The sequence below is a fragment of the Procambarus clarkii genome, chromosome 66 (assembly GCF_040958095.1).
Source record: "Procambarus clarkii isolate CNS0578487 chromosome 66, FALCON_Pclarkii_2.0, whole genome shotgun sequence".
NCBI lineage: Eukaryota > Metazoa > Arthropoda > Malacostraca > Decapoda > Cambaridae > Procambarus > Procambarus clarkii.
Genome location: NC_091215.1, coordinates 9,505,797 through 9,529,965, shown reverse-complemented (window position 1 = coordinate 9,529,965; position 24,169 = coordinate 9,505,797). Strand labels below are relative to the sequence as shown.

Below are 24,169 nucleotides of genomic sequence, written 5' to 3'. Positions count from 1 at the left end.
AGTCACAGGGATACCAGAGTAAAGCTGCAAGGCCAAGTGTCAGACTACCACTTGAATAAGAATGGGACTCGACAAGGAGGAGTAGTCAGTCCTAGTCTTTTACATCCCTATGGTAAACCTAGTTACCATGACATTTGCAGAGGAGGGTTAAATTGCCAAGCTATCTTTAGGTTATCTTGAGAGGATTTCGGGGCTTTCAGTGTCCCCGCGGCCCGGTCCTCAACCAGGCCTCCACCCCTATAAAGCAGCCCGTGACAGCTGACTAACACCTATGTACCAAATTTACTGCTAGGTAACAGGGGCATTGTGTGAAAGAAACTCTGCCCATTGTTTCTCGCCGGCGCCTGGGATCGAACCCAGGACCACAGGATCACAAGTACAGCGTGCTGTCCACTCGGCCGACCGGCTCCCAATAGATCAGATCAGCTATGATCAGATCAGATATAGATCAGCTATCAGATCAGCTAAAGATCACCTATGCTGATATAGCAATAATCGTCAGAGGTACTTTTTTTTTTTAAGTGCAGAACAACAAATGTGCTTTAAAAAAACAAAGGAACGTTAGATAAAGTAACATCTGAATGCAACATTTTATGGCTAAAAATATTTACACAGAACTCAAAGGCAATGAGTCTAGGTCGCAACACTCCCGACCGGCATCTATGCATTCACTACATTAACCTTCAGTGGAAGACAATATCAATATCTTTGAGTGTGGATTGATTTTAAAATGACGTTCAGCAAGCAAATTCAATATCTGAAGGAGAGAGCAAAAATCATTACTGAATATATTGAGAACAAATCACAGGGCCCCGTCTCGGAGCAGGACTCAAAATATTAAGAATGTTTTACATACACAGAGTTCGTTCCCTGGTTGATTATGCAGCGCCTGCTTTACTCACTCTTTCTCCTGACCAGTGGGCAAAGATTGAGGTTATTTAAAATGGTGCAATGCTAGTCATAACATGGGCTCCCAGATGGACAAAAATACTGAACTTAAGACTAGAAACTATTCTAACATCGATTGAAATAGGGTAAAAGGGATTGCTGCCTGCATGCTGACCAAGATAGTGACTAGACCAAGAATCAGTTCACCTAAAGATAAAGATAAGAATCACTGGAGCACTAACGTGGGGACAGAAGAGCTTCGAATAGCAACATGTGGACCCATTGTGCAATAAACACTACCAATACATTCGATACAACAAATACAGTCAGAGTGGTGTCGACGAAATACATGCAGACTTGGTTATGAAAACCTTTTGGGAATTGCTGCCAGCAGACCAGGATTATGGCTCTTGAAGGAAAAAAAAACAGATTAATCCTGATCTGCTATGCAGCTTTGCATAGATGAATATAGTAGCAAATTTTGCATCTGATATCACCACATACTTCACAGATGGATCAGTAGACCAGCAGGGACAAGAAACCGGAGCAGCAGTTAAGGCAGGAAATTCTGTAGTTAGTTGGAGAGACTCAAATGGGTGTTCAACTTTACAGAGATGCTAGCCATTCAATAGGCTTTGGAACATGCTCTTGCTGAACACCGACATATTGCCATACATACGGATTCGTGAACTGCCATTGAAACCATGCAACAAGAACCGATACGTGACAACAGTCATCTGACCATAAACGTCATATCATTAATGCACTCAAACGTCAAGGCCGTCAGATACTTATCAACTGGGTGCGAAGTCATGTGGAAATAATAGGGAATGACATTGTAGACGAAGCTGCAAAACCTGGAACTAAGAGACAAAATGTAGACATTAACATACCACTGAATCTATCACATAATTAGAGTTTACAGAAATTTGAAATAGAGCAATGCAGAAGATGTACAGTGACCACAACACAGCAGTTGCAACATTAGGATCTGCGGGTTAGTACAAGAATTCAACCAACTACGAACAACTTAATTTGATAAAAGGGAGCAGTAGAACAACAGAAGTACACTTACATCGCATCACACTTGGATACCCATGTGCTTTTGAAATAGGCTTAAAGGTTCCAGAAGATTACAGGAAATGTTAGCACTGAGGAAAAATGTCCGACAGACCACTGTTACATTATTTAACATAGTGCACAGTAACAAACCCAATAAGATATCAACAAATAATCAACAGAGCAGAAGAAGTTGTTAAAGATATAGTGCATAATCTTATCGAAACGAACATACGAGTCATAAATACTCATACTCCACCTATGTAAAACAAACAAAAACAAGTAACACTTAGTGGGCCAGCCAGAGGCTTAGAGCCCCATGCAGGAATATCACTGAAAAATAAATATAAAAATGTGTTAGTCTGCTGTGCTTTGAAGGGTAGATTTTTGTCAACTGAGTTTTGAAGGACAGGTATTAGTTTATTTAGCTTTGAAGGTCACGTATTAGTATACTGAACTATAAAGGTCACTTATTAATCTATTGATCTTTGAACGTCAGGTATTAGTCTACTACGCTTTGAAGGTCAGGTGTTAGCCTATTGTGTTTTGAAGGTCGTCTTAGTCTTCTCAGCTTAGCAGGTAAGGTTTTAGGCTACTAAGTTTTGAAGGTTAGGTGTTAGTCTACTAATCTTTGAAGGTCGGTTATTAGTTTACTGAGGTTTCAGGGTTAGGTGTTAGTCTACTAGGTATTAGTTTGCTAATCTTTGAAGGTCACGTGTTAGCCACCTTAGATTTGAACGTCAGATATAAGTGGTCTACTAAGCTTGGTAGGCCAGGAATTAGTCTACTGAGCTTTGAAGGTCAGGTAATAGTCTGCTGATCTTTGTAACAAATTATTACCCTGTTCGTTGCGTTGTAGTTGTAGCTGGCTGATTCGTGCTGCTTCCCAGTGATCAACCTTAAGCGGGAGGCTCGAGCAAAGACTTCCATTTCACAATCTATCAATCTATGCGTTCTGAAACATAATATTCTTTAATTGAAATATAAGATTTTCAACAGAAAAAATAAATTAATTAAAATACTAAAATAAATGTTTTGTTCTTATTGGTAGAAATGAGGAGGGATGGAGCGAGATAGTACATTAATGAAGAAGTGGAAGATGGAGAAAGGGTGGAAGACAGGAGAGAGGGGGGAGCGAGAGGATACATATATTCTATTTATATATATATATATATATATATATATATATATATATATATATATATATATATATATATATATATATATATATATATATATATACATATATTTATTTCATGCCCGAAACGCTTGGCGTAATAGTGGCTTTAGGCATTGTATGTACTAGCTCTACCTATAAGTCAACCAATCTTTGTAAAAATTTATTGTATGTACCTTACCTAATATTATATATATATATATATATATATAATATATATATATATATAATATATATAATATATATATATATATATATATATATATATATATATATATATATATATATATATATATATATATATATATATAATATTAGGTAAGGTACATACAATAAATTTTTACAAAGATTGGTTGACTTATAGGTAGAGCTAGTACATACAATGCCTAAAGCCACTATTACGCCAAGCGTTTCGGGCATGAAATATATATATATATATATATATATATATATATATATATATATATATATATATATATATATATATATATATATATTATATATATATATATATATATATATATATATATATATATATATATATATATATATATATATATGTCGTACCTAGTAGCCAGAACGCACATCTCAGCCTACTATGCAAGGCCCGATTTGCCTAATAAGCCAAGTTTTCATGAATTAATTGTTTTTCGACTACCTAACCTACCTAACCTAACCTAACCAAACTTTTTCTGCTACCTAACCTAACCTAACCTATATAGATAGATTAGGTTAGGTTAGGTAGGGTTGGTTAGGTTTGGTCATATATCTACGTTAATTTTAACTCCAATAAAAAAAAATGACCTCATACATAATGAAATGGGTAGTTTTATCATTTCATAAGAAAAAAAATAGAGAAAATATATTAATTCAGGAAAACTTGGCTTATTACGCAAATCGGGCCTTGCATAGTAGGCCGAAAAGTGCATTCTGGCTATTAGGTACGACATATATATATATATATTGTGACGGTAAAGCGTTGGTGTTCGGCTGTTTCAAAAGCTGGGGGCAGGGCCTCATCACATCACAAAAAAAAGAGAAAAGTTTGTCCTTTCGTCTGTGGTAAGGTAATGGGAAGACACACAAAACACAAGTATATAAACAATGAAATTTTAATTACTCTAGAAAACAAGACATGAATAAAGGCAATCTCATAAAATGCAGGACAAGTCAACAAACAAAACATGAATAATCACTGGCAATGAAAATTTACTCTAAGACAAGTAAGTTATAGTGATAGCAAAATAAATAATATGTGCGGTGCTGGAATACTGGCTTCAAGCTGCCACCTCCCTTAGTACACGAAAGCCAAGGCTTAGTCTACTAGCAAGAGATGTCAACTCCAAGGAGCACAAAGATATTCTGACGAGTCTGGCGTGCTGCTGCCCAGACGTCGACTCTCGGTGGTGGTGGAGTGCAGGTGCGGCGAGACACCAGCCAATCAGCAACAGGCAGGCAGAGGATGAGCAGTTTGCTGGTTACGGCGGGCTGTAGCCAGGTGTCGGGGTGTGCATGGTACGATTTGCTTCCTGGGCAAAACGTTTGGCGATACTGGTGGACGTATCTTCTATATAGTATCTTGTATGTTACGACGTAATGATGTAAGGAAGAGCAGGCTCAATCTCTCTTGAAAGAGATTATCGTCACAACTCTCCCCTGAAGCCTGCGGTTCTGGAAGAAGTTATGTCTTCATGTGGTGGAGTGACAGTTGGAGTTGCTTCTACTTCATAGACTCTGGAGAGGGCGTCGGCTATGATGTTGTCAGAACCCTTGATATAGCAGATCTCCAGGTTGAAATCTTGCAGATATAAAGCCCATTGTAGAAGACGCTGGTTATGGAATTGGGCTTGATGAAAGAAGCGGAGAGGATTGTGGTCTGAGAAGATGGAGGTAGACCTGGCACCTTGTAGGTATGGAGCAAAGTGCTGGAGATTCAGGACGATGGAGAGTAGCTCCTTTTCAATAGTGCTGTAGTTCCTCTGGTGGGGTTTCAACTTGTAGCTGTAGTAGCTGACAGGTAGAGAACCTCCTCGCCTCGTTGCTGCATCAGGACACCACCGATGCCGGTACCACTGGCGTCGACATGAAGGACGAAAGGCTTGGTGATATCTGGCGAGGCGAGAATGGGATTAGAACAGAGGAGGAATTTGAGTTGTTCGAAAGCAACGGTTTGCTGCATGGTCCAATTATACCGTTGCTTGGGACTGGTTAAAGTGATTAATGGTGTGGCGACTGTACTAAAATTTCTCACAAACCTACGGTAGTAGGAGGCAAGACCAAGGAAGTGCAGGAGCTGCTTCCTGGTGGTAGGCTGTGGATAATGCTGGATGGCTTGAGTGTGTGTGTCTAACGGAGCTAGGCTGCCACTCCCAATTACATGACCCAGATAACGCACTTTACCTTTGGCAAAAGTGGACTTGCCCAGGTTGATGGTGAGGCCGGCTGTCAGGAGCTTGGCGAACAGTCGTTGCAGCTGGAGCAGATGTTCGCTCCAGGTGTTGGAAGCTACGACGATATCATCCAAATAGGCGTAGGTGTTATCCAAGCCCTGGATGACGCGGTTGACAGCTCTCTGAAAGGTGGCCGGGGCATTCCATAGTCCGAAAGGAAGGCGTTCATATCTGAAAAGTCCAAAGGGAGTGATAAAGGCAGATATTTCTTTGGCTCGCTCTGTTAGACACACTTGGTAAAATCCCTTAAGCAAGTCCACTTGGGACAAGTACTGGGCATTACCAATGGCGTCAAGAATGTCATCTATCCTTGGCAAGGGGTATGAATCCTTGACAGTCATATTATTTAATTTACGGTAATCCGTACACAGTCTCACCTTACCTTGGGGTTTTGGCACCAAGATACAGGGTGAGGCCCTGGGGGACTCACAAGGTGTAGCCAGTCCATGATCCAAGAGGTACTGCACCTCAGCACGAATGACTTCCTTCTTGCTAGGGCTGATTCGGTAGAAGGGTTGACGAATCGGCCGGGTGTCAGAGAGCAGTTGGATGTCGTGCTGGGTAAAATTACACTCTTGGGGATCATCTCGGAACAACTCCTGATGTTCTTTGAAGATCTTGACGAGAGGTGCACTATGATTGTCCTGAAAATAATTGGGAAGATCAGTTAGGATTTCCGAATTAGGAAGCGCTGACTCCTTGTCAGTGCTTTCGGGAGGAGAAGCAGGGAAGGTCTCACTGTGGATGTATGGCTCTTTAAAGGAAGAGTAGTTTATCATGACAGTGGGATATAGCTTCAGGAGGTTGACGTGGCACAACTGGGTCTTCCGCCGCCTATCTGGAGTCTCTAGAACGTAGTTGTGGTTTCTGCACTCCTTGATGCGGTAGGGTCCTGAAAACCTGTTTTGTAAAGGAGAACCTGGGATAGGGAAATAAGCAAGCACGAATTCTCCCGTTTTAAATTTCCTTACTTTGCTGGTCTGGTCGTAATGAGTCTTCATCCTCTCCTGTGCTTTCAATAGATTATCTTGGGCAAAACTGTGGACCCTCTCTAGAATGTGTTGTAGGTTTTGAAGAAACTGAGGCACATTCTGATGCTCACTGTAGGTGGCATCACGTAGAGAGTCTTTGAAAGCCTTGAGAGGAATACGGCACTTACGTCCGTAGAGCATCTCATAAGGAGATACTCCTAGGGACTCATTGGGAAGACTTCTAAAGATACACATCATCAGGTCAATTTGCTTATCCCAATCCTTAGGGGTTTCATTACAAAACTTCTTCAGGAGTGCTTTAATTAATAGTCTGATGACTACGCTCAAGAGAACCCTGTGAAGCAGGATGATAGGGGCTGGACAATAACTGTTTGATGTTGAACTCCTCCAGTGTCCTCTTGAAGAGATCACTGGTGAAGTTGGTGCCACAGTCGCTCTGAACCTCCCTTGGAAATCCATACTGGGTGAAGATCTTCAATAAGTGTTTCACAACCGTAGCAGCCGTAATGTTCTTTACTGGAACTGCTATGGGGAATCTGGGGGTAGGACACAGGATGGTTAAGATATAGGGGTTACCTGAACTGGTCCGAGGTAAAGGACCAACACAGTCTATAATAAGTCTGTGGAAAGGTTCCGCAGGCACCTGTATGGGAGTCAGTGGTGCTCTGGGAATAGGGATGTTCGGTTTACCTGCCATCTGACATGTATGACACTGTTTGACGTACTGTTTGACGCTATTTACCATACCTGGCCAGTAGTAGTCTTGACGGATTCCATGGTAGGTCTTGTTAAATCCGTAGTGGGAGAGTGCTCCGTGGGCCAGGTGTAGAATAGTGGGCCGCAAGCTGGCAGGAATCACTAGTTGTTCGACGTTGGCCCAATCGTCGTCGTCCTCCAGTTTACTGGGTCTATATCTGCGGTAGAGCAACTCGTTCTCTAGGAAGAACCCAGGAATACTGTCAGGTTGAGTCTCAGCCTGGAAGAATAATGGTGTCAAGGTAAGATCTTCCCTCTGTAAGTTACGGAACTCCAACGTGGTCAGATTCGGGGGTAGTTTCTGAGGGTCTTGAGGGACAGCGGTAGCAGTAGAGTCAGCTGGCTGTGGTCGTGCAGCTTGTGCACGGGTGGTCACTAAAACCGTAGGAGAAACTTCATCACTCTCTTGAACCTTTGCTGGAACATACTCAAAGATGGGATTATCCATTACAGAGGTACACACCTGGGGTTTGTCCATGACGATCAGGTTGGTCGGTTACAGGTCTTCTGCCAAGTCGTTGCCCAGGAGAAGTTGCACTCCAGGCATGGGAAAAGGCTTTTCCCTGATGGCGACTTGGACTTCTCCAGTCACAAAGGGACAATCCAGGTGGACTCTGGCGAGAGGATAAGGAGTGGTAGCAGTGAGGTCAGTGATGAAGACAGTTTCTCCGGTGTAGGCAATATTGGGCACAGCCGACTTAAAAATAATCGATTGAAGAGCCGCTGTGTCCCTCAAGATCTTCAGTTTGAAACGTCCCTCCGGATTTGAACCGTTGGTAGAGACAGTTCCAGTATACAAGTGTTTACTGAAAAGAGAAAGATCATTACCATGAACACCAACATTCATCACAGGCTTACCGGACTTAGGAGGAGTCTGTTTGGGTTTAGGTGATTGGGTGTTTCCTTTGTATTGAGACTTACCACATTCATCTATGGTATGTCCATAGAGTCTACAATACTTACAGTACAATTGCGAGCCAGCTTGATCGGTACTCACTTTCTCGTAACTGTACCAAGACTTCTTACTGGAAGATGGTTCTGGTGTCAGCCGGTGGATGAGGCTGTAAGTGTCAGCCGACTTAGCACACTTTAGGTAGTCGGTTTCTTCTTTATCTGCTAAATATAGACGGACAGGAGGCGGCACACGCCTCAAGAATTCTTCAACTTGCATGAGATTGGCGAGTTCTGCAAAGGTAGAGACATGTGCTGCTTCCAGCCATTTCATAAAATATCTCCTTTTGGTATTAGCAAATTCGAGAAAGGTAGCGGTACTTGCCTTCAGGTGGTCACGGAATTTCCTTCGATAACTTTCGGTGGAGAGAAGGTAGGCGTCCAACACTGCTAGTTTCAGAGTGGTAGTCATTCTCAGACGCCAAAGTACTGAGTGTAACTGCAGCTCTACCTGTAAGATGTACTCTGAGAAGGATAGCCCATTGGTCGGCAGGCCAACTAAGTTGATTAGCAAGGGTTTCAAAGGTGGTAAAAAACACATCAACTTCTTTCTCTACGAATGGTGGCATTAACTTACTTGCATGCGATATATTGAAACTGACGGGAAGATTGGCGGTAGCTTGCTGGCGTTGAACGAGGTGTTTAGTTTCCAACGCGAATTCTCGTTGACGACATTCCATAGCCAGAGTTGCTTGTTGTTTGTCATGTTCGTGTTGCATCTCCAATTGGCGTTGTTTTGTTTCAAGCTGTACTCGTTCCCGCTCACGGAGTATTGCAATCACGTTCTTGTTCTTCTTTCCTCAAGGCAGCTTCTCGTTCCTTTTCTTCCTTTCTTATGGCAGCTGCTTCCCTTTGTTGCTCGAGGGCTTCTCTTTGTTGTTCGCGTTCGATCTTGGCCAGCTCTATTTTGAGTTTCATCGTTGCCAAATCAGTTTTATCTGCAATAAAGTACCTTCTTACCTTCCTCTAAGAGATGATCCAGTAACAGGTTATGTATTTCATTTTTGTTGGCTTGGTAGGGAACTTCTAGTTGATACTCATGTGCAAGAGTTTGTAATTCAGTCCTCTTGGCACGACTTAAAGTCCCTATTTCACCTGCTGGATCTGCACGGAAAGCTTGGAGAAGAAACATGGTGAAATTAGCAAATAAATGCACAACGAATATACTGTTGTGATATGGTGAATGTCAGAAACAGGACAACGTGGCAACTGGTACCTATCCTGTGGAATCTTTAACAATTAATGTTAATTTCAAGATGATAAATTATTAATAAATCAAGGTCGCAGGAAATCTTGTACCCGGTACTCATGTAAGAGGATAAGGGCAAGAAAATCCTACTAAACAAGCGAAACTGAGTTTCTAAAACAAATGAAACAGTTAATTGCCTCAAAAGTGAAATAGGTAGTCCAAGAATGTAGGCATACCTTGCTGAGTCTCTATAGGACATAAGCAAGTTTTTCCCACTGAAATTAATATGATACTTACAGAATTAGCGAACTTTTGTGCTCTGAAAAAGAAGGCTAATTCCCTACCAATGTAAATATCATCATCTCTGACCGACGTGTATGGGTGCGAGGTGTCAACTGGTGACGAGAACTGCTGCTGAGGTCCCAATTCAGCAACTAAAGTTCGTGCGAGAGGAATTATGGCCCTCTTTATCCTCCTACTGTCAGATTGCAGAAGATTAGGTGCACTTGACCCGGGGACAGACCACAGTACCAGGGTACCAATATGATGATCTGCCGAAAATATGAGAAATATCCTAGGGACAAAAGATGGTAAACACGAGTAATAACACGGAGGGAGAGATGACCAATTAAGAGAATGACTGAGGCCTACAGTCACCACGTAATCCAAAGTTGTTTCACCTTCACCATATGCTACTCTCGGAATGCACAATACAAACAGCACCATATGAAAATAAAATTGAATATTAAAAATAGTGAAAAGCTACGTTACCAAAGCCAAATACGCTTACCACAAATTTACTATTTGGCACCAGTACCTGAGTGAAGCTCCGTGGACAGGCCCCCACGTAATGTGACGGTAAAGCGATGGTGTTCGACTGTTTCAAAAGCTGGGGGCAGGGCCTCGTCACATCACAAAAAAAGAGAGAAAAGTTTGTCTTTTCGTCTGTGGTAAGGTGTGTGTAAAGACACACAAAACACAAGTATATAAACAATAAAATTTTAATTACTCTAGAAAACAAGACATGAATAAAGGCAATCTCATAAAATGCAGGACAAGTCAACAAACAAAATAACATGAATAATAACTGGCAATGAAAATTTACTCTAAGACAAGTAAGTTATAGTGATAGCAATATAAATAATATGTGCGGTGGTGGAATACTGGCTTCAAGCTGCCACCTCCCTTAGTACACGCCACCCTAAGCCAAGGCTTAGTCTACTAGCGAGAGATGTCAACTCCAAGGAGCACAAAGATATTCTGACGAGTACGGCGTGCTGCTGCCCAGATGTCGACTCTCGGGGTGGTGGAGTGCAGGTGCGGCGAGACACCAGTTAATCAGCAACAGGTAGGCAGAGGATGAGCAGTTTGCTGGTTACGACAGGCTGTAGCCAGGTGTCGGGGTGTGCATGGTATGATTTGCTTCCTGGGCAAAACGTTTGGCGATACTGGTGGACGTATCTTCTATATAGTATCTTGTATGTTACAACGTAATGATGTAGGGAAGAGCAGGCTCAATCTCTCTTGAAAGAGATTATCATCACAATATATATATATATATATATATATATATATATATATATATATATATATATATATATATATATATATATATATATATATATATATTAGTATATTTTGGTAGCAGTCTTTCCTGTAGATATATATTATTAAATATGACCGAAAAAGTAAGATTAATAATTCTAACACGAATTTTCTCAATCTTTCGTACATTTCTTTTCACTGTTGGAGGTAAATCAAAAATCAATTCTCCAAAATTCATTTTATTTCTAGTCTGACGCGACACGAGCGCGTTTCGTAAAACTTATTACATTTTCAAAGACTTTAGTTTACAAATACACAACTGAATAGAACTTACACATCTCCGATTTTATATCTACATTTGAGAGAGGTGGATGGGGTGTGGTGGCATTAATAGGGTATTAATTTCATCAACAATGTACGAAATGAAATGTACGAAAGATTGAGAAAATTCGTGTTAGAATTATTAATCTTACTTTTTAGGTCATATTTAATAATATATATATATATATATATATATATATATATATATATATATGTATATATATATAACTTTATGTACACCTGACAACTCTCAGCACCCCCCAACAACTCTCAGCACCCCCCAACAACTCTCAGCACCCCCCCAACAACAACTCTCAGCACCCCCCCAACAACAACTCTCAGCACCCCCCCCAACAACAACTCTCAGCACCCCCCCCCAACAACAACTCTCAGCACCCCCCCCAACAACAACTCTCAGCACCCTCCAACAACAACTCTCAGCACCCCCCCCCAACAACAACTCTCAGCACCCCCCCCAACAACAACTCTCAGCACCCCCCCCAACAACAACTCTCAGCACCCCCCCAACAACAACTCTCAGCACCCTCCAACAACAACTCTCAGCACCCTCCAACAACAACTCTCAGCACCCCCCCAACAACTCTCAGCACCCCCCCCCCCAACAACTCTCAGCAACCCCCCAACAACTCTCAGCACCCCGCCCCCCCAACAACTCTCAGCACCCCCCCAACAACTCTCAGCACCCCCCCCCCAACAACTCTCAGCACCCCCCCCCAACTACTCTCAGCACCCCCCCCCCAACTACTCTCAGCACCCCCCCAACAACTCTCAGCACCCCCCAACAACTCTCAGCACCCCCCCCCAACAACTCTCAGCACCCCCCCCCCCAACAACTCTCAGCACCCCACCCCAACAACTCTCAGCACCCCCCCAACAACTCTCAGCACCCCCCCCCAACAACTCTCAGCACCCCCCCCCCCAACAACTCTCAGCACCCCCCAACAACTCTCAGCACCCCCCAACAACTCTCAGCACCCCCCCAACAACTCTCAGCACCCCCCCAACAACTCTCAGCACCCCCCAACAACTCTCAGCACCCCCCCAACAACTCTCAGCACCCCCCCAACAACTCTCAGCACCCCCCCAACAACTCTCAGCACCCCCCCAACAACTCTCAGCACCCCCCCAACAACTCTCAGCACCCCCCCAACAACTCTCAGCACCCCCCCAACAACTCTCAGCACCCCCCCAACAACTCTCAGCACCCCCCCAACAACTCTCAGCACCCCCCCAACAACTCTCAGCACCCCCCCAACAACTCTCAGCACCCCCCCCAACAACTCTCAGCACCCCCCCAACAACTCTCAGCACCCCCCCAACAACTCTCAGCACCCCCCAACAACTCTCAGCACCCCCCAACAACTCTCAGCACCCCCCCAACAACTCTCAGCACCCCCCAACAACTCTCAGCACCCCCCAACAACTCTCAGCACCCCCCAACAACTCTCAGCACCCCCCAACAACTCTCAGCACCCCCAACAACTCTCAGCACCCCCCAACAACTCTCAGCACCCCCCAACAACTCTCAGCACCCCCCAACAACTTGCTTCTCACCTGATGGAGGCTTCGAATATTTCATTTGTTGCACACCCATTGCACATATATCCTCCAGGAAACCGGTTACCACTATGACATATGTAGTATGACAGTGCCTAAAAATTATGTACAAAATTAAGTATATTCATGAATGTGACAACTTTCCCCAATATAATTAATATGATCTGTCATATATTATTTTCAACGCCGACAATTATATATTACACAAAATTACCATATAATTTTATATATAACTTTTGAACCAAAATTATGACAGGAGTTTTATATAAAATGATCGCGAAGGTACCTTAATTATGAGCGGGGAGGACGCGGGGGTGACCAGGGTGCGGCACCACAGACACACAACGCTCTTCTCGACGCTTTTCCTCGCTACTAACACGTCCAGCTCGTCATGGGCGAATAGGAGGGCATAGAGAACTGCTTTGTTGATGGTGAAAAACTTCCTGGCTCGCGTCACAGACACATACGCCAGCCTCAACTCTTCATCAATATTTGTAATCAAGATAATGTTATTGTGAAAAAAGTCTTCTGTCAATATAACCCAGTCCCATTCTAGGCCCTTGGCCATGTGAACAGTACTGAAGGTAATGTCTGCTACGGACGCCTCTGTGTTGCTGCACCTCTGAGTAAGCAGAGTCACGTGATAGGGTGTCCTACTCCCACTGTAATTGAACATTTCAATTTTGGAAAATAGCTCCTCGTCATCGTTAGATTCAGCATATTCCTTAAGTTCGGCTATTGTTTCGAACTTAGCCACTAATGGGTTCTGAATATTTGCCGATTCTCTTGTGGTAAGTCCCTCCTGAATTTGATATAAATTAAATATATCCATAACATCGTCATATCCATACTTACTCAGCCCACCAGCAAATGTCATGGATGCTGCTAAGTACCTTGTATCCTCACACATCTCTGTGGCTATTTTATAAAGTTCCACATTTGACTTGGCTATATAAGCCCTTTTGAGTTTTGAGCTTGGGTCAAAAAGTCGAGGATTTGGAGCATGGACAAATGAGTCCTTTATTTTTGCTCCGACGACAGTCCGGTTGGGAACCCCATGGAGAGCTTCCAGAGTACATTGTGCCACATATGACACCTCCGGTCCGAACCTGAAAGACTGGTGGAGGAAAACTTGTGAGTATGGGTAACCTTATCCAGGTCGCTGACTGTTCCTCCGGAGGAGCCAAGCTGTTGGTACGAGTCTCCCACAAACCCCTGAAACAAACAATAGCACAATTCAATAACATCTGTCACCTAATGAAAAGATGCGATTCATGTGAAATATCAACCAGAACCACGTAAGGGAAGGGTGACAGTACAAGTAATTATCAAAAGAAGGCACGAAACTGGAAGGCTATGCAGCACCATCAAATGTGCGGGATAATCAGAGGGCGCTAAATATCACCAAGGATGCCAATACGAGAACAGAAACGCATAAAAGGAAAGATATCAAAAGTATCCGAGTAACCAAGAATTCTGTCGAGGGACAAGCGACCGCAGGGGATGGTTGGAAAACAAAATACATTCTCGTCCCGGAAGTCAGGACATTCAACAATAATATGTACGACTGTAAGAGTGACCATGAGTTAAGTGAGTATGGCCAATACGCAACCTCGCCAGAGTCGTTTCCCATCGCCGGTTACGGTGGTAGGAGGACGGCCACGAGGACACACAACTTTCGCGCTCTCCGCGAAGGTCACTCAGCCAACCAAAAGTGCTCAGAGCGTTTTGCCACGTAAGCGTAAAAACAAAAATGTGTATACTCTTTTTAAACTCATGACCTTAGTTCTCGAGCTACGTATTTCATTTTGGTACCAACGTGTTCGCAATAAAAATTCTCTAGAAGAACATCAGTAAAAAAAAGTCACGAACGTATAGGGATACCAGCACCAAATAAATAACTACGAAGATGACTCGCCGTGAGCGCCCAACAGCAACAAAATGTTTTTACTCTTGGATTGTTATCACCTCCCACACCTGTTCTACAGCGTTAATTTTGGTATCAATGGACTCGCAATGAAATTCCCAACACGGTGATATGAATATAAGCGTAGAATAATGATGCGGCCCGCCCGCAAGAGTGTGGGAAGTGGTGAAATTGTTACCCGGTATCGGTGACGGGACGACGCACGGCGCTTTGAAAGTTTATACTTATTTCACTCTCATGACATTAATTTTCTATGTACGTCATTCATTTTTGTGTCAATGTGTTCGCAATAGAATGTTCTATGAGCCCATAGGTAAAAAAAGTCAACAAAGCGTAAGATAGAATAGCGCCAAATATAAAACAACGCTGGAACATATCAGTGAGCGTCAAATACACACGAAATGTTTTTACTTTTGTTATGTTTGTCAAGTTTATACTTGTTGCACACAGTTATTTTTGGTTGTACATTGATCGGAATAAAATTCCTCTAAACAGACATATGCATATAATACATGATATGGGGGAAGCATTACCAGTATAAACGGCTAAAGTCACCCACCTGCAACCCGTTTGGGACATAATACCATTTGATCGAAGTGGTCCACACCTTTCATGAACTTATTGTACCATGCAGCCTAGTGGTGAGAAAGAGAGCCTCATGGCGCGCAGTTTGAAAACAAACCCAAAGTAAATCGGATAAAAATTGAATTTTATACAAATATTTTAAAAGAGGACATAACTTTATGTCCACTATGCGTTAGCATTAGACGAAACAGGACTCACCGGTGAGTCCGGTTAGCGCGAAAGTGTTACCCAGCAAAACTCACCGACTTAAATTTACTGTGAATAAGAAACAGCCAATGCTGGATCTCGACAACCACTGGATAAACTGGATTAATGGACATGAGAGCCATGAAGGCACTACGAGAGTCCAACAACAATTACAAAGGAGATTGATAACGAGAAAGCAGGAGACGAAGAGCAGAGAGAATAGCATAAAATTCTGCTGTAAAGATGCTAGTTTCCGAAGGTAAGTGACAAGTGCAATCAGGAAAACACAGTAGCCTTCACCGTCGTCAGACTTAGACCCATCGCTGGAGATGGAACACGGAGCGGGAATGAGAAGAAAAGTACTTGAGGAAAAGGCGTTTTAGAACAGTAGGAGGGGTAAAAGCTTAGAGATACGGGTTAAGGTTTTACAAAACTGCGGAAGGAGGACTCTCCAAGGGGGGCAAAGAATGAACAACATGAGGAGAAAATATTAGAAATACGAACTGAAAGAGAATCCTGTAAGCGAGAAACCGGATAGAAAGAGGGAGGTGGTGAAGAGGAACTGGAAACCGCAGGAGGGGCAAAAGTTAAAACACGACAGAGGCGAGAGGAAGGATGTTGCAAGGACCAACATCCTTCATGGATGTCCCATTGACATGGGACAATACCCGAAGGAGGGTAGGGGCCTTAGAGCATTCACCAAGAGGTATGAGATATGGGGCAACCAAGTCAAACGAGTGTCAAAAATCAACCCCAAAAGCTTAGCGGAATCCTTGTACACATTGGAGTGACCATAAAGCGACAAAGATAGACGAAGAATGACACATTCCTAGTAAAAGTCATAGCACAAGTCTTAGACATAGAGAACCTGTAGCAATGATCGGTGGCCCATGACGACACAATATCAATCTCGAGTTGAATCCGGCATTGAAGGAGAGGCGAATCATCACCCCTGATAGCAAGGGTAAGATCGTCGACAGAGAGAGCGGAGAAGACGCCAGAAGGAAGAGAGGAGAGGAAAGAAGACCATTGAGGACAACCAGAAAAAGTAGTGCTCAGAACACTACCCGGGGGCACACCTTCGTATTGCCAAAAAGAGGCAGAGCGTGCGATACCAAGCCTCACCCGAAAGGAACGACGAGATAGGAAGCTTTGGAGAAAGGTAGAGATATCACCACGAAGACAAAAGAATGAAGTTGGGATAGAATATGATATTGCCAAGTGGTGTTGTAAGCCTTTTCCAGGTCAAAAACGACAGCAACAACGGAGGTCTTCGCAGCAGAAGTAAGTAAGTAATTATCAAAAGAAGGCACCAAACTGGGAAGGCTATGTAGCACCATCAAAATACGCCAAAATAATCAGAGGGCGCTAAATATCACCAAGGATGCCAATACGAGAACAAAAACGCACAAGGCGAACGATATCAAAAGTATCCGAGTCACCAAGAATTCTATCGAGGGACAGGTGACCGCGAGGGACGGTCGGAAAGCAAGACACACGCTCGTCCTGGAAGTCAGGACATTCAAGAAGGACATGCACGACCGTAAGAGGGACAATGCAACTAGGACAATAAGGAGCAGGGCGGCGCTCCATCAAGTGACCATGGGTTAAGCGAGTATGGTCAATACGCAACCTCGCCAGAGCTGTTTCCCACCGCCGGTTACGGTGGAAGGAGGACTGCCACGAGGAAACACAACATTTAAGAGTACGTAGCTTGTTACCAGTAACAGACAACCAAGAAGCCTGCCAACGGGTAAGGACTGAGGAATGGATAACTGGGTAAAAGTCGGAATACGGAATGCCTTTACGAGAGATGGGACAAGAGCGGACAGCTTCCTTGGCGGCAGCATCCGCACGCTCATTTAAGGACACACCAATATGGCTGGGAACCCAACAAAACTCAACCGACTTAAATTTACTGTGAACGAGAAACAACCAATGCTGGATCTCGACAACTACTGGATGAACCAGATTAAAGGACCCGAGAGCCATGAGGGCACTACGAGAGTCAACAACAACTACAAAGGAAGACTGACAACGAGAAAGCAGGAGACGAAGAGCATAGAGAATAGCATAAAGTTCCGCTGTAAAGATGCTAGTCCCCGGAGGCAAGCGACACATATAAGTGCGATGAGGAAAAACAACAGAGTAGCCAACACCGTCCGCTGACTTAGACCCATCGGTGAAGACAGAAACGGAGCGGGAGTGAGAAGAAAAGTGCTCGAGGAAAAGGCGTTTTAGAACCGTAGGAGGGGTAAAAGCTTCAGTGATACGGGTCAAGGATGTACAAAACCGCGGAAGAGGGACCCTCCACGGGGGCAAAGAAGGAACAACACGAGGAGAAACATCAGAAATACGAACGGAAAGAGAATCCTGCAGGCGAGATAACCGGACAGAAAGAGGGAGGTGGTGAAGAGGAACAGGAACCGCAGGAGGGGTAAAAGTTAAAGCACGACAGAGGCGAGAGGAAGGATGTTGCAAGGACCGCGCAAGATAGCGAAGACAGTAGCGATCACGGCGGTCCTGGAGAGACAGGAAGCCAGTGTCAACATACAAGCTAAGGATGGGAGTCGAACGAAAGGCACCAGAACTGAAGCGCAACCCAGTATGGTGCAAAGCATCAAGACGGCGAAGAGTAGAAGGAGAAGCAGACGAGAAAGCAGCGCAACAATAATCGAGCTTAGACAGGACGAGAGAGGAATGTAAAGCAAGGAGAGTGCGCCTATCTGCCCCCCAAGAAGTATGGGACAAGACCCGAAGGAGGGCAAGGGCCTTAGAGCACTCAACACGGAGGTAAGAGATATGGGGAGACCAAGACAAACGAGTGTCAAGGAATAACCCCAAAAGCCTCGCGTAATCTTTGTATTCAAGGGGATGACCATAAAGTGACAAAGAGGGACGAAGAATAACCCGTTTCCGCGTAAAAGTCATGGCACAAGTCTTAGAAGTAGAGATCTTGAAGCCATGATCTGTGGCCCAAGACGACACGGCATCAATTGCATTTTGAAGCCGGCGTCGAAGGAGAGGCGAATCATCACCCTGACAACAAAGGGTAAGATCATCGACATAGAGAGCGGAGAAGACACCAGAAGGAAGAGAGGAAAGAAGACCATTGAGGGCAATCAGAAAAAGAATAGTGCTCAGAACACTACCCTGGGGCACACCTTCGTATTGCTGAAAAGAGGGAGAGAGAGCGGTACCAAGGCGCACCCGAAAGGAACGACGAGAGGGGAAGCTGCGGAGAAAGAGAGGGAGATGACCACGAAGGCCAAAAGAATGAAGTTGAGATAGGATATGATAACGTCTAGTGGTGTCGTAAAGCTTTTCCAGGTCAAAAAGGACGGCAACAACGGAGGTCTTCGCAGCAAAAGCAGTACGAATATAGACCGCCAAGTTCACCAGGACATCTGTCGTGCTGCGGCACTTGCGGAAACCAAATTGAGAAGGGGAGAGGAGGTGATGGTGTTCCAGGAACCACATCAGACGAACGTTAACCATACGTTCAAAGAGTTTGCAGACACAACTTGTGAGAGCAATAGGGCGAAAGTCGTTAGGGGAAGTACCCAGAGACCCCGGTTTGCGAACAGGGAGGACAACGGCATCGAGCCAGTCCTCAGGGACTGACGACGACTCCCAGATCCGATTATACAGACTCAGTAAATACTGAGACGTGCTCGGAGGGAGATGGCGAAGCATCTCATAATGAATACCATCGGAGCCTGCCGCCGTAGAACCGCAGAGGGCCAGGGCAGAACGAAGTTCAGAGAGAGAGAAGGGATCATTATAGGGAAGCTGAAGATGAGTGCAGAAATCTAAATGACGAGACTCAAGGTCAGGTTTACGAAGAAGGAAAGATTGAGGAAGATGAAGACCAGAGCTAACAGAAGAAAAGTGGGAACCCAGTTCGGAAGCGACCTGCAACGGGTCCGCCACAAGAGTATCATGGAGGTGAAGGACCGGTGAAACATCGGAAACGAACTTACCCGCTATCCTGCGCATACGCTTCCAGATCTGGGCCATTGGAGTTTCGGACGTAATTGTTGAGACATAAGATGCCCAACATTCACGTTTAGCCATACGGATGGCCCTACGGGCCACCGCACTCGCTTTCCGAAAGAAAAGAAAAGAATCGGTCGTCTGCCTACGGCGGTGCCTCTTCCAGGCTGCACGCTTACAGCGGACAGCCCGAGCACAGTCCGCATTCCACCAGGGAACGCACTTCCGTGGACCCCGAGAGGAAGAGCGAGGAATAGAGCGGAGGGCAGCGTTGAAGACAGTGTCATGAAAAAGGAGGAGAGCGCGAGAGAGAGGCAGAAGGGAGAGGTCAGAGAGAGCAGCACTGAGGGTAAATATGGTCCAGTCTGCCTTAGCAAACTGCCACCTAGGGAAAGAGAGGGAAGGGCGAAAAGAGAAAAAGGAAACAAGGATGGGGAAATGATCACTTCCATGGAGGTCATCAAGAACCTGCAACGTGAAATCTAAGTAAAGAGAAGAAGAGCAGAGAGAAAGATCAAGACAAGAAAGGGTGCGAGTCCGAGAATCCAAATGAGTGGGCTCACCAGAATTCAGAAGAGACAGGGAAGAAGAGAGGAGAAACGGCTCAAGGAGGCGACCCCGGGTATTCGTCAGAACGTCACCCCAAAGAGAATGACGACAATTGAAGTCACCCAGCAGGAGCACAGGCTCCGGCAAGGAGTCTAGGAGGTGTTTCAAATCAGGAAGAGAGAGCGGGACACTCGGGGGGGAGATAAATGGAACAAACTGTGTACCATTTCCCCCACAAAGATACGAGCAGCAGAACAATGGAGAGGTGAAGGAAAAAGCAAAGGAACAAAGGGAACATCAGCACGAATCAAGAGAGCAGAAGAATTAGAAGCCCCAGCAATGGCTGGGGGGGGGGAGAGAAAGGAATAGCCACGAAAACGACCAGGTCGAGCACAAAGCATTGGCTCCTGGAGACAGACACAAAGGGGCGAAAACCGCGAAATCAGAAGTTGGAGTTCGAGGAAATTGGCCCAATAACCTCGAACGTTCCATTGAAGAATGGACAACGACGAGAAGAGAAAGGACAAAAACAGAGAACAAGGAAGAAACAAAGGCGAAAGAGCAACACAGCACGTTAAAGAATATCAGGGTCGGGATCAGGGTCAGCAAAGTCAGGGTTAGGGGGCATGGGTAAACTGAGCAAAGACGGAGGGAAGGAAACGGGAGAACAGATCAGAGGTGGGCGGGCGGGGTCCGGAGGAGGAGGAGGAGGAGGAAGAGGAGGAGACAACGGAGAGGAGCAGTCAAGGACAGCAGCAGGAAGAGGGGGAGTAGAAAGAGGGGAGCGCACCTCAGCAAGAGCAGCAACCGAAAGGGAAGAAGGGGCCAAAGAAACTTCCATAGCAGGAACAGGGGGCGCAATTACTGAAACGGGAGGGGAAGGAGCAACATAGCCAGAAGTAGGAGCTGAGGAAGAAAGCGAAGCCTTCTTACCCGCCGGGGAAGAGGAAGGAGAGGAGCCAGGCTTTCGCTTCTGACTTAAAGAGACCGGTGTCCCAGCAACTACGTACCAAGCAACGGATTCCAGTGTCTCAACAGGAGAAGCCGAACGAGAGAGCACACGACGGCCGTTAGGAGAGCGATGGACAACCGCCCGCACCGACAGGCGGTGGGGAGAGCCGATAGATGGAGGAAGAGGATTGGAAGGAGGATCGGAGGGGGATGAGGAAGAAGACACAAGAGACACGACAGACCGGGTAGAAGGAAGGGGAACCCCAGACAGAGGACCAGGAGGAGGATCCTTCGGGAGAGAACCCAAAGGAACAAAGGAGGGGGCAGTGGGCGCATCAGGGTCCAAGGCCCGGAAACGGTTGTGAGTCTGAGGAAGGCGGGAAGGACGAGGAGAGGAAGAGCGCAACACGCGAGCATAAGAGATATTAGCAAAAGGCGGGAGCCGGCGAACCTGGCGTCTCGCCTCAGGAAAAGATAAACGCTCCTGGTGCTTCAAGTTGAGGACGGCTGCCTCAAGCTTGTAATGGACACACGCACGGGAGAAGGTAGGATGGGCCTCACCGCAGTTGAGGCAACGAGCCTGGGGAGAAGTGCACTCCGACTTAGAGTGACCTTCGCCACCACACAAAGGACAGAGAGAGACAGTCCCGGAGCAGCGGAGGGCACCATGCCCAAACCTCCAGCACTTGTTGCAGAGCCGAGGAGAAGGAATGTACTCCTGGACAGAGCACCTGGCACCAGCAAAAAATGACAGAGGGTGGAAGGGTCCTACCATCAAAGGTAATCTTCACAACCCGGAGGGGTTGACGGCGACTACCACGAGGGGAACGAGTAAACGTGTCCACCTGGAGAATAGAATGGCCCTGGGCAGCAAGGATATGTCGAATATCGTCGTGGCAGTCGCGAAGGTCCCGAACACCGGTCGCAACATGGGGAGGGAGCAAAATAGTGCCAACACTGGCATTCAACTGAGCGTTCTTCGAGACCCGAACAGGGGTCTCGCCAAGGCAGGATAAGGCAGCCAAGCGGGAAACAGCATCCTGAGAAGGAGCAGCAACGACACGTGTACCGAGACGAGTGGGGTTGAAAGTAATGGAGGCATCCACGGAATCAACGAGATGTCGATGGAGGGAGAAATCGTCAGGAGGCGCAGAATCAAGAGGGAGGAGATCAAAATATTTGGCCCACGAAGCGGGACCAAACAAGGCTTGATAGGTAGCAGAACTGGAAGGGATCGAGCGAGGGCGGCCGTGACGAGGACGGCGGTGAGAACCCCCAGAGAGAGGGGTTAAAAGGCGCAGTAGTTACAACTAGAGAAGGAGCCGCGCCAGGGGACGAGGTAGTCACCACTGGGGGCTTGGTGCTCGACCCAACCACAGAGGAGGGAGGGGAGCCAGGGGAAGGAGTCAGAGAGGCCAAAGGAGGAGCAAGGTCAGGGCCCAATGCAGCGGAGGCTGCAGAGCCCGGTCTTCCAATACGGACCGACTCGGGGGCTTGGTCGCCCACCCCACGAGCCTGAGAAGGTAAACCAGAAGCAGCCGAAACAGGGGTTATCATCATGACGAAAAGAAGAATTCATTCACGAATGTGCCCCCACACTCACCACGGAGCCACAATTAGAGGCAGGACACCCAACAAGAAGCTATCGCCGATCTTGCCGGGGCCTCCTAGGGGTGCGTCGTGAGTATACGCCCCACAAACGCCACCTTAAGAAACCGACAGTCCGTCGAGATCGGATTCAGTGACGAAAGGGGGATTGACAAGAAAAGGTTCCCCTCGCTCTCGACGTCGGGTACTGCAGTTCTACGGGTGCAAGAGTATGCCTCCTCAAGCACCCGGGTGTCAAAATAGAAGAAGTCCAAGGGAAGAACCAGAACGAGCAAAAGGTCGGCAGGAAACGGCAAGCAGATAGGAGAAGAGGGGGAGAAAAACGAAACAGAAGGAAAATGAAAAGATGCCCAGCAGAATTGGAGAGGACGGCAGCAGGAGCACAAGGCTAGAAAAGGACAGAGGACTGTCCCAAGGAGCATCACACTCCGGCAGCCGCCCACGAAGCCCCCACACGGTGACAACGAGCTGAGCGGGGAGGGGGAAGTAATTATCAAAAGAAGGCACCAAACCGGGAAGGCTATGTAGCACCGTCAAATGTGCGGAATAATCAGAGGGTGCTAAATATCACCAAGGATGCCAATACAAGAACAGAAACGCATAAGGCGAACAATATCAAAAGTATCCGATTCGCCAAGAATTCTATTCAGGGGCAAGTGACCGCAAGAGGCGGTCGGAAAGCAAGACACACGCTCATCCTGGAAGTCAGGACATACAACAAGGATATGCACGACAGTAAGAGGGACAATGCAATTTGAACAAGGAGGAGCTGGGCGGCGCTCCATTAAGTGACTGAGTTAAGCGAGTATGGCCAAGACAACGGTGCTAGAGCCGTTTCCCACCACCGGTTATAGTGGCAGGAGGAAGGCCACGGGGACACAACGCTTAAGAGTATGCAGATTGTTACCAACAACAGAAGACCAACAACCCTGAAACAGGCATGAATGGAGAATTGAATAATCGGATAAGTCGAAAAAAGAATACCTTTACGGGAAACGTGACGAGCGGATAGCCTCTCTAGCAGCAGCATCTGCACACTCATTTAAAGAAACGCCAACATGGCTGGGAACTCGGCCAAACTCGATGGATTTAAATTTACTATAGATAAGAAATTGCCAATGTTGAATCTCGATAACTACGGGATGGACAGGATTAATGGACCCGAGAGCCATGAGGGCACTACGAGAGTCAACTACAATCACAAAAGAAGATTGACAACGAGCAGGAGACGGAGAGCATGGAGTACAGCATAAAACACTGCTGGGAAGATGCTAGCCTCTGAAGAGAGGCGACAAGTGTGGTCAGGAAAAACAATGGAGTAGCTCACACCGTCCGCGGACTTAGACCCATCGGTGAATATGGAAATGGAGCCGGAGTATGAAGAAAAGTGCTCAAGAAAAAAGGCGTTTCAGAACTGTAGGAGGAGTAAAAGCTTCAGTGGTGCGGGTCAAGGATGTACAA

General features: G+C 45.8%; 1 protein-coding gene across 1 annotated transcript in view; it reads right to left on the bottom strand.

Annotated features, from left to right (window-relative positions):
* LOC123769302 (F-box DNA helicase 1-like) overlaps nucleotides 1–24,169 on the bottom strand; it is a 110,424-nt gene that overhangs the window by 52,126 nt on the left and 34,129 nt on the right. The window contains exons 4-6 of the mRNA XM_069309813.1: nucleotides 13,193–14,121; nucleotides 12,904–13,001; nucleotides 2,788–2,902 (exon numbers count right to left, since the gene is read on the bottom strand). Coding sequence (XP_069165914.1) covers nucleotides 2,788–2,902; nucleotides 12,904–13,001; nucleotides 13,193–13,816 — 837 coding nt within the window. The 5' untranslated portion in view covers nucleotides 13,817–14,121. The remainder of the gene's footprint in view (nucleotides 1–2,787; nucleotides 2,903–12,903; nucleotides 13,002–13,192; nucleotides 14,122–24,169) is intronic.